This window comes from Crotalus tigris, unplaced genomic scaffold, assembly GCF_016545835.1.
Source record: "Crotalus tigris isolate CLP2741 ecotype Arizona unplaced genomic scaffold, ASM1654583v1 scf7180000017765.3138416, whole genome shotgun sequence".
In the NCBI taxonomy this organism is placed as follows: Eukaryota; Metazoa; Chordata; class Lepidosauria; order Squamata; family Viperidae; genus Crotalus; species Crotalus tigris.
The window spans coordinates 2,942,038-2,953,214 of NW_024096620.1; the positions used below are offsets into that span (position 1 = coordinate 2,942,038).

General features: G+C 58.9%; 1 protein-coding gene across 1 annotated transcript; it reads right to left on the reverse strand.

The window, feature by feature from the left end:
- Nucleotides 1-7,691: 7,691 nt before the first annotated feature.
- On the reverse strand, nt 7,692-11,057 carry XXYLT1 (xyloside xylosyltransferase 1). The gene is made up of 4 exons (XM_039341530.1): nt 10,580-11,057; nt 10,044-10,191; nt 9,673-9,805; nt 7,692-8,617 (listed from the first exon to the last, which is right to left on the reverse strand). Exons 1-4 carry the CDS (start codon nt 11,021-11,023, stop codon nt 8,221-8,223), a joined length of 1,122 nt encoding a protein of 373 aa, XP_039197464.1. The 5' UTR covers nt 11,024-11,057; the 3' UTR covers nt 7,692-8,220.
- Nucleotides 11,058-11,177: the final 120 nt, after the last annotated feature.

Consider the following 11,177-nt stretch of genomic DNA (forward strand, 5'->3'; position numbering starts at 1 on the left):
GAGACCACGCATGTCCCATGGTCTCGTGTGCACATTGACTTTGCAGGCCCTTTCCAAGGGCAGGTGTTCCTAATTGTAGTAGACAGTTATTCCAAGTTGGAAGTGGCATCAGTCTCATCGATGACAACAACCAGGATCATCCAAGAGTTGCGCCGGCTGTTTGCTATACATGGTCTGCCAGATGTAATAGTGTCCAACAACGGGGCCCAATTCATGGCAGGAGAGTTTCAATCTTTCCTCAACGCCAACATAACATCTGCTCCATTCCACCCCACAACCAACGGTTAGGCCGAACAAATGGTCAGGACCACAAAGGAGGCGCTCAAGCAGATGACAACTGGGGACTGGAACTACCACCTGACGAACTCCCTCCTGTGTCAACACACAACTCCCAGTACAGCAACAGGTTGCAGTCCAGCGGAGCTGAGGTGGGGCCGCCAGCTCACCACGAAGCTCGACCAACTTCACCCAGACAGAGTAGTGGCAGAGACGGCTCAACCAAAGCCCCCCAGGAACTTACAGCTGGGTGAATTGGTCTGGGCCAGGAATTATGGAAGTGGGGCACCTTGGGTGGCAGCTAAAGTAACTAAGATAATGGGGCCCTTGTCATACAAGGTTATTCTGGAAAATGATCATATGGTCAGAAGCCATATTGATCAGTTGGGGCGTCGGCAGGCCGGGCCAGTCCCGGGTGAGGATCCCGAGGTTTTATCAGACACACAAGAGAACTGTTTTCCTTCGAATTTGCCTATACATCTGTGGCTGCCTCCGAGGAAACATGTACGAAGGGCCATAGAGCTGCCGCCATTCTCAGGCGACCAAAACTGCCATCATGACTCTGTTCAACTGGAGAGGGATAATACTCCACTTGAACAGGACTCTCCGATAACATTACGGTGGTCCACCAGGATCCATGGGGCCCCAGCCTATCTCAAAGACTATGAATATTGAACAGGCTAATATTGATAACTATCCTAGGGGGGAGGGGTGTTATGTATTGAAATATATAAAATACTGTTAAGCCCTGTAAAGTGAAACTAACTTAACAGCCTTTCCCCATGGTAGAAGCTCACTCTGTGCTCCTCCCAGGAATGGACGGGAGCCACAGCAGCTCAGCAGGCCCGGCGAGCAAGTGAAGAAGTGGTTAACTCAGCCGTTCCTTATCAGGGGAAACACACCCTCTTGGCTGGGCTCTCTGGCAGCTGCCCTCAGTTCAGAGAGACTTCCTTCCAGCACACACAAATATTTTTTTCTTGGTGATCTGCAGAGAGAGAAAAAAGCCACTTCCAAATCTCGGAGTGAGTTCCAATGTTTTATTTAAATAGCAAGCACTTCCAGGATGAGACAGAAGTTCGCGTCTGCACTTGTACTTTTGTAGCCAAAAGTCTTTATGCTGGGAATGTGAATTTCATTCGATAGGCAAGCAAGATTTTGCCCGACGCCGCTTCCAGCAGTTTGGATGACTGATTCTTTCTGAAGGGGGGGGGCTTCAAGAGAGGCTATGCCCTGATGCCCAGCCCCTCCCCCCTTCTCCCTGGCAGATCAAGGACGAATTCAGCAAGGAGTTTCAGTGTGTTGTGTGAATGCAAGAATGAAACGAGACTGCAAGTGCTGAAGTGGGAGAAATGGCGATTCAGGGCCCCTACGTGACTGTAAAACTTCCAAAACCATCAAAGATCTTGCGCTGCTTTCTGGCATACGAGAGAAGACCAGGGGGGCAGGGGGGGGAACGCTCCCTGCTCAGCTAAGTGGCTTCTTTGCTCAGCTGCTGCTGCTGACGGGTTCACGTGCTGGGAACAGGATGGGGGGCGGCTGGGAGCATCTTCACAGTTGAGCTGCAGAGGAAGCTGCCTCTCCCCCATCGCAAGGGAAGGAAGGCTGCTGTGCCCAGCCAAACCCTCTCTAGATGCGGTTAACCTCCAAAGTGAAGGCTGGCCCTTCTCTCTCACGTTTCGCTTTGTTTTGTTTCCCCTTGGTCGGACTTCAGGCTGGGAAGGCGGCACATAGCCAAGCTCAGATTGGGGGGGAGAGGCTGGGGGATATCTTGCGGGGGAAGGGAGGTGACAATTAGTAACTCCCTGGCTCTCTAAGCCCTGGGCTGCCCAGGTGATGAGCAGACACCCCCCCAGCCCCCCGCAAAGTCAGCTGTGCCAGCCCACTGGGAGGAAGTGGCTCAGTGGCCCCCTCGCTTATCCCTGGTGGCTGGGGGGTCCCCGAGACCCTGGGGATGCCAGCGGTGGGCCCTGGGAGACTCTGCAGGGACTCCACCTCTTAAGGACCATTCCCAATCAAAGGGGGAGGGGCGAGGCTTCTCTTGCCAGGGGTCCCCTGCATGGGGTTGTGGGGTCCGGTTGCGCTGGGACTCCTGACTGCCCCCTCCAGTTTGTTGCAGCTGTTGACCCTCCAAAGGAAGCACATGGGGGTGGGTGGGGGACGTACATCCAGAAGAATGGGTTGAGTTGGCATCTAGGTGGTTTCCAACATGGAGCCTAGACTTCCATCTTTTCTTCCCTGTAATAAGAGCTCAGGGTGGCCTTCAGTGTCCTCTTTATAACAACAGCCCTGTGAGGTAGGTTTAGGCTGGACCCAAGTCAGGCAGCTTTCTAGGGTCTCTCTGGTTCTAGCTGAACACTTCTCTGAACAAAGTTGTTCCATCTGCATACCAAGAGTTTGGAACCATTTTGGGTGGGGAAGGGGAAGGCCACAACTCTCCCCCGCAACTCCTCCGTGCCTGACCTACATAACAGAGGAGCCAAGAGCTTAATCTGGCATTTGAGATTAAGGGCAGCTGGGCCATCTTCATTCTTGGTGCCGCCTCCCAGGTCGGCTTCCTGCCACTGCCGAGAGCTGCCCGGGCGGGGCCTCTGGCCTCCACAGACAGGTAGGGCTGCCGCATCGTCCCCGCTGGGATGCAGGGCCAGAGAGAGCCAGTTGGAGGTTGGCTCCTCTGCAGGGCTTCAACTTAATGTCCTCGTAACACCCCCAGCTGCCCCAGGCAGCGTTTCCTGCTCCAGACTCTCAGCACCTTCAGGGCGGGATGGGAGCTGCAAGGCCGAGATCAGGCCTGGGTGGGCGATGCTCCTAGGGGTGGGGCCTGGGGGGGGGACACTTAAAGGTCCTCTCTCAACCAAGGAGCCCTTGGCAGTCAGGCCTGGCTACAATCAGCCAGGCTGGGAGCTGGTCCCTCTGGGTTGTTGGCCCCGAGTGCAGGCTTGTGCTGGCTCTAGCAAAGTGAGGGCAAGAGCCCAGGGCAACCGCAGAGAAAGGCCAGTCTGTGCCAGCCCTTCAAAGTGGAAGAAGCTCAGATGTGAGCACCGCCTCTGTCCTTATGGTAAGGTTACAATGGCAGAATCTCACAGGTCTGAAAGTCCCCTGCCGGCCCTCACTTTCACTCTCTGGCACACTGGGGAGAATTCCTTCTGGGTCACCCCCTCCTCCTTCGGACTCCCATTTCCGGGTCTTCCTCCTGCCTCCTTGCATAGTAGACCCCCAGAGTCTCTCCTGGAGGCCCTCTGGATCTCCTGAAGTACCATGGACAGCACCGCCCAGGTCAGGGCCTGCCCAGGCCTCCCCCCCCCTGCAAGAGGTGGGCCTGCCCTCTTTCACCCCCTAAGCCTGCCCATCCTCTGTGGGAGCCAAGCCTGGGGTGGGGCTGGGGTGGCAATGGAGAGCCAAGCCCGACTGGGCACGGGGTCCAGAGGGAACCTGGGCTGGAGCTGACCCCCTCCCAGCAGGAGTCAAAGGGCTGTCTGGGATGCGGAAAGCTGTTCCGGAAGGCTAAGCGGATGAAGGTCTGCTCCCTGGTGCCTGCTGGCCTCAGCCTAAGCAGAAGAAAGGGAAACCTGACCTGGTTGCAGTGTGAATGGAGGACCAGAGAACCCTCCTTGTTAAAGGCTGCCTCTTTGTTGTGCAATCAAGGCAACCAGATGCTGGTTTAAATCTGACATCCTGGCTTGTGTGGAAGAGCAGGAATATGCTCTCCGGGTCAAAGCAGAGCTTGGGTGAGGCTAGTGGAAAACCAGCCAAAATGTGCCCCACCCGGCCATTAGCAACGGCCGCTGCCCTGGACCTGCCAGAAAGCTGAGCAGTAGCAGAGACCGCCCATCGCAGAGAGAGGGCATAGGTTAGGACCATGAGGAATGGGGGTTTCTAAGCCTCCCACACACAGAACCTCTATGGGGTTTTTCCCACTGTCCTGGAAGACCCTGGCGTGCCCTGTGGGGCAGCTCTGCAGTTCCAGGCCTTTTCATTAGGCACTGCCCCGGGGGAGGGAGGTGTCCAGGTTCAACCAGGCCCCAGTTGCCCTGCACAGCTTTGCACCAAACTACCCATCTCCTTCAGTGCCAGCCAGCCTGGCAGGTTCATACTCCATGCAGGGTGCTTAAAGTGATCCTGTTAAATGTAGAACCTGAACCGGATGCTGCCTAGCGCTACTCCCACAATGTGCTTAAGTAGGAGCTTAAAACCTTGTGGAAGCATCACTGGGCACAACTTGCAATGGCCTGGGGAATCAGGGCACGCTGGGTCTATTTGTATAGTGCCAACACTGCAGGAGCTGCCCTGGCTGCCAGCCGGTCCCCTCGTAAAACCCCTGGTGCTGGGGGTCACCAGCAAAGCTCTTCGTAGACCAGTCTGGTTCTTCCCAAGAGCATCTTCTCTGAATCAAAGATGGCTGCGGGGGGGGTGAGGGAGAGGGGGCTTGCTGTCTCCCCTAGTGGTCCAGTCCCCACTGGAAGTGAACCAGTCCCCCCCCCCCCGATTATGTTTCCAGGGATATATGGCTCATCTGCACCCAAATAGGGAGGAGGGAGGACCATATGTGCCCTGGATTATTAGCTGCTCTTTCATTGTTTTTATTCTTGTTCAGTTTATTGCATTGATTTGCTCTAAGCCCCTCTGGGAATAAAGCCTATCACCACTATTCACTGCAGGGCCAAGACATCCATGGTTGTTTTCCAGCATTCCAGCCTGGAGCTGAGAGAGGCGGCTGAGTCTCAGGGAGGAAGGGCTCTGGGGGGGTCTCTCTGTGCTGTGGGACAGACCTTGGAGAGGGGAGGCAGAGTGGGCAGTGGGTCAGGGAAGGGGCAGCCAAGTCCCCAGAGAGGTTGGGGCCACATGAGGCCTCCCCAGTTTCTCCTAATTAATTGGGCTGTAAAAGAAAGGTGGGGGAGAGATGTATTTTCAGAATTGTGAGATTTTGTTAATGTAACCTTACAATCAAGATAGACTTGTACTCCTGGGCAAGTACCTTTTTGTCTGGACCAGCTGGCACGGCCATTTGTTCCTTCCCTGGCACCGTCACTGCCTCCCCACCAGCAGATCAGCAGCCAAAATAATAAGTGATGGCCTTGAAATTAATAGGTGTGTGATCATCAAAGCTGTTTTGGATTCCTTGAACTCTGGACACACCTGCTGCTAGTTAAGAGGGGTGCAGCCACACCAACAGCAAAGCCTTCAAAACAGATCATAAAACACTTCTGTTCTCCACTTTTGGGGGACTATCTGAGGTGCCCAGAAATCTTTCTGGAAGCCTGGAAGCAACTGACCAGGCACCAAAGAAGCAGAGGCCCTCTGTGCTCTCCTGCTGAGGCTGGGCAGCCAGACCAGAGAACACCAGCAAGACCCCCCTTCCCTGCCACAGCCCAGAAGGGGTCCTCCTGGGGGTTTGGATTTGGGAAAGACTGGACAAGCCAGACCAGAGAGGCCGCACAAACAGCCACCCAGCCGAGCAGAACGAGTTCTCGAGTTTTCCATCAGAAGCTCTCCCGAGACGTGGCTGCCACCCATTTAATTTTCCGCCACTCGACAGAAGTCAGGAGGAAGCGAAACGAGGCTGCCCCACCTTCCGCCCACGGCCCAGGCCTGTGGTTTGCGTCTGCACCAGCTGGGAACTGGCACAGCCACGTTGGGCGTCAGAGACGGGGCCAGACGGGGGAATCGGTGCCCCTCGTTTGATCAGAGCCGCAAACCCTTGGGAAAGTCTGCAGATGCAGTTATTGCCACCCAGCTCTGCCCAAGCGGGCAGGGAGGACCCGGGAGGCTGCAGGTTCAAGCTGCAGAGCTCTGTCAGCCACAGAAAGCAAGCTGGCTGGATCAGGCCAAGGCCCACCTGTCCAGTCTGCTTTACAGAGTTGGCACCTGCGGCCTTTCCCCAGCCTGCAACCTAGTGCGGACCTTCTCCCCCTCCGCCGTTTTCCTGCCACTGATATTTGGGGCAGGTAACCCTGCTGAGTCTTCTTGGCTGACAGCCCTGGACAGACCAGCCCTTTGAGGCTCTAGCCCAACCCTTCTGATATCACCCAGGTTAGTGGCCATCACCTCATCTTCTTACGGAATCCCTCAGGAGGAGTCTTGTAAGGATATGCTTGGAATTTTCTTGGGCCTGTGCCAAGCCTGCCTCCCATCGGCTCCCTGGACTCGTCTGAGAGAACTTCTGCTGTAACTCGGCACGCTCAAGTCCCCCGTTGCTCGAAAGGCTGCTGGCTCCTGACTCCCCAAGAAAGAGCTGGCGGCGCCTCGCATCTGGTTGGAGGGGGAAATGCTGACCATCTGGTAACCAGCCATGGGACACAGAGGTCCACATCCCCGTCCTTAGCCAAGGGGTCTCTACTACTAGGAGGGCCACAAACAATGGCTTTCCCCAAGAAACGCTCCCCTATCACTCAGCTCAGTCTCCTGTGATGGCTCTCTCTCAGGCCCATGTGTGTCACACACAATCACTCCCCCATCCCACCGTCTTGGTCACTGCTGGAGTGAAACCCGCAAAGCCCACCCTCTTTTCTGCCATCAGGGTTTCTGTGATGCTGGCCAGGTCCTCCCGCATGAACACGCAGCCTCACCTCAGATCCAGTGGGCATTTTTCAGCAGGAGCCTCAGGCCCAGCTAGGACTGCTAGGGGCCAGGCAGAGAGAGGGCATCCGTGCCAACCTCAGAGGGTGGTGGAGACACAATGGAATTGGGGAAGCCAGGGCACAAACTAGGCCCAGGGAGGCTGAGGGCTGGAAGACCTTGGCCCCCAATGAGGAGGGTGTCCCATAATTCCGGACCAGGGCCTGGAGGACGGCTCTGAGCTGTAGCTCTTGGACACCCACTGGCAGTTTATTTCCCAGAGCTGATGCTGCCCGTTCATTGTGCTGCCCAGAACGGCTACATCCGAGCAGAGGAAGGCCTCGGATGATGCTGGGAACAAGTGGGCAAAATTGGCAGCCAGGTCTCCTTTGCCAGCCCACGGGCTTCACCCTTCTCTGCCAGCAATAATCCACTCCCAGAGAAGTTCTGGACTAAGTGTAAGAACTGCACTTATTGTTACCAGAGGCCTCTACAAGAGGCTGCAAATGGTCAAACCTGGAATTTGGCTCGAGGGTGTGGCGTTTGCGGCCTGACTGACCTCTTGCATGCCCTCTGCTGGCTGCAGAGCTTTGGGCAGTTTTATTTAAAAGATGTGCAAGAGCCTCTTTGTGGGCACCATCCCAGGGAGTCTTCCTGGTCCATGAGCGAAGCAGGGTGGGCTGGGCAAGGGGCACTCGGCTGTTCCAAGGACAACCAGGGCTCCTTCGCTAACCACTGGGACAGCTTCTGCCAGTTCTTCCGGAAGGAGGAGGTCCAGAGCATGAACAACAGCTGGCCCGTGGCTGGTCCTCGTTCCGTGGCCCTCACCCTCCCGGCTACCTTGACTTGGACAAGCAAGTGGGTGCAGGCAGAGGGTGGTATTGGTCCTCACAATTTTATTGCAAAAGGGGAAAGAAACCACCGCAGCCACCTTCCCCTCCTGCTTGTGGGGGCGATAGCTCACCAGAGACCCCCTCCACGCACCCAGCCCAGGAACCCGCTCCCAGCCGGGAGTTCAAGCTGGGACTGGCAGGAGACGGAATGGTGGCTTGGGGTCCCCACCACATTCCCTCAGACATGTGCTCTGAGCATGAAGCCCAGCGGCCTCTTCTCCAGGCCCAAGAAGCCCTACATACTCAACTGTCCCACTGACAGAACAGACCCCCTTCTGCCCAACACTCCCCCTCCCCCCCCCCGGTCTGAGGTCCAGGTGCGGTTGCAGGTCCAGGCAATGGCTCTTTCCCACAGAGGAGCGCATGGCCCTCCCAGGGCAGACAGCTTGGGCTGCTGCTGGACTGTTTCTCAGGAGGCCCCAGAGGTCACCCCGACTCCCCTTGCTGCTGCCCCTCGGGTCCGACCTGCGGCAGCCCCCCGCCCCCTCCTGAGCAGCCGCTACTCTGCCGGGATGGGCGTGTTGCAGTTCCCGTGGTAGATGCGGACATGGCCATCGCAGCGGAAGTAGCGCTCAAAGACATCGCTGTAGCCGTGATCACGCCACCAGGTGCAGAGCTGGCGGTTCCAGGTGCAATCCAGAACATAGAACAGCTCGGGGTGCTCCATGCCCACCAGGGTGAAGAAGTCCTGGTCCCCCAGGTGGCCCTTGAAGTGGAACTTGTTGGCCAGCTGCTGCACCATCGCCGGCTCCAGCAGACGGTTGTACTGCTCCGACTGGCGCATGGCCTCCAGGTCCAGCAGCAGCACCCCACTGTTGAAGCCGGGCAGCCCGTCTGGGGGCGGGTCCCCCACCTTGGTCCCAGGGTTTTCCTGCCGATACTGCCAGAAGATGTGCCTGGGGAGGGAGGGGAGAAGGTCCAGGAGAGGCCACTCCTGCCCACAAACTACGGGCGAGGGAGGGGAAATGTTCTTGCCTCCAGGAAGGGGCTCCGATCCGAGGAAGCCACCAGTGCACCAGAGACACTTGCTGCCCTCTCTGCTCCAGCTGCCTCCTTGCAAAACCGTTTCTCCCACTCCACCCCCCTCTCACCCGCAGACCTGTAGGGGGGGCTTTGTGCCACTACTTGCCAGGGGACAACGCCCTCCGGCCGCAGATGGCATCCTGCCCGCAGGGAGGGCAACCCAGCTTGGAGCAGCTCCAGAAAGAAAGAGGGGCAGCCGCAGCCTCAGGGAGCCTCTGATCTATTTACAGCTGCAGTTTCCTTGTGGACTGAAGCAACGCGCCTCTCTACCCCTCAGCAGTGATGAGATACACTGCCATGAGGACCAGGAGCTTTAGATGGCTTCTTTTCCAAGACACCAAGGCTTTTTCTCTGGCTGGCCCCCTCCTCTATCCCAGCCCTGCCTTGGAGGGGGTGGGGCAGGTCCTTTGAGCACCCAGTGAATTGCGGTGTGCACTAATAGGCTGGGTGGGTAACAGGGCCAGTCAAAGCTTTCCCTCAAGGGCGCAACAGGACCTTGCTCAGCCTGGGGAGGCAAGTGACCGACTGGGGCTGCCACAGTAGCCAGTCTTTACCCGGGTAGCTGCCTTGGCCTGAGTCTGGCCGCACGTTCACCCTTCCATCGCCTGGCCCTGACGCCATGCAGGCTCTTTACCCATCCTTGTCTGCAGGCTGCGAGGCAACCTCCGCTCACAGGGGAGCTGTCAGAGACCTCCGTGCGCTACCAGTGCCCAACAAGACCGTCCACAGCCCAACCTGTGTCTGTTACGCTGACCGTGTGCCTGCCCCATGTAACAGCAGGGTCCCTTTTGCCCTATGGGCTTCGTCTGACATCCAGCCGCTCATGCAGGGCCAGAGTTGGCCTGGTCAGCACCCGCCCCCCCCATCCTCAAGGGGCCCAGCAAGGAAGGGCCCAGGAAGTGGCACAGTGCCAGGCATGGCTACATACCGATAGACCGGCTGCATTTCTTGGGCGATGCCAATTACTGCTCCTTCTGGGAAGTTGTCAAATTCCTGAAAGAGTTCCCGAATGTTGGCACGGTACTCCACATCCAGATCCACCTGTATGACCCGCGAAACCTCTGGAAGGGCAAAGCAGAGGAAAAGAGGCCGATTCAGATACAGGCGGATTGGAAAAACCCCCAGGCTCCCAACCGCAGACAGGCACATCTTTAGATGCCTCTATTCAGCTCCAGCGCCTCGTAGTTACAAAGGCGGCCCTGGGCTCCTCCCGTGGTGGCTCTGAAGGAGACTCCGAAGAACCGAGGCAGCGGCCCAGGGGGCTGCAGGCAGGCGAGGAGCACCCAGTTAACCACTCACCTCTGGGCATGATGTGGTGCATGGCGACCGAGAGGAAGAAGAGCGAGTCCCCGTAGTAGCTGCCAGCCCCCGCACTGAAGAGCTTCTGCATGGCCTCCACTGTGGGCTGGAGCTTCTGGGCCAGCACCTCCAGGTCGTGGAAGACCACCTGCTGGGCAGAGGGGCCGTCAGGACAAAGGGGGGGGGGTCTGCCCTGGACAGGGGCAAGAGAAGGCAACCTCCCCCCCAGTCCACAGGCTTCTTTGGCTGCTGTCCAGATGTCAATTAAAGTAAACTACAAGCAACAACGGACAGAAACAGGGAGACCGGGGGGGGGGCTGGAAAACGAAAAAGAAGCCCCCCAAGGGATGTGATTTGCGGAGGGACGGACGGGGGGAGGGACATCCACGTCCGAAGGCAGCCAAGCTCGCCCATTCCCGAGCCCGGGAAAAGTTGCCTCTGCCCGGTTCACAGGCTCCCGCCTGGCCGACGGGGGGGGGGCGGCGGAGGGGACGCAGCCCCGGGGGCGCGGAGGGAAGGGAGGGGGGGGCGCCCACCTTGTACTTGAAGGCGGCCGGGCGCAGCGCCTGGTGCAGCAGCTGCCGGGCGGGGGCCCTGCTGGGCCCGTCGCAGAGCAGGTGCAACGCCAGCGCCTCCCGCGGGCCCAGCTTGCCGAAGCGCACCAGCGAGCGCAGCGCCGCCGCCGCCTTGGCCAGCAGCGCCTCGTTGCGCTCCGCCTTGGCCAGCACCGCCAGCACGTGCAGCTCCGCCTCGCCCGCCGCCCCCTCGCCCGCCGCGCCGGCGCCCCGCAGCAGCAGCTCCTCGCCCGCCTTGGCCTTGCCCTCCGACGCCGGGACCGGGGGGGCCGGCGGGGACGCGGGCGGCGGGGCGGGCTGCGCGGGGCCCGAGCCCGCGTAGTAGAGCGCGCAGGCCAGTGCCATCGCCGCCGCCGCCGCCAGGACGCAGGGCTGGGCGCGCAGCACCGCCAGACGCCGCGCCATGGCCGCCTCGCCCGCCCCCGCCCCGCCGGAGGAGGGCGGTCCCGGAGGGGGGCGGGGTCCGCTGCCTGGACCCGGAGCCGCTCCGCCCTTGCGGCTTTTTACGCGCCCGCGGAGGGGAGGCGAGGGCAGTGCTGGAACAAGGGAGCGGTCCGCG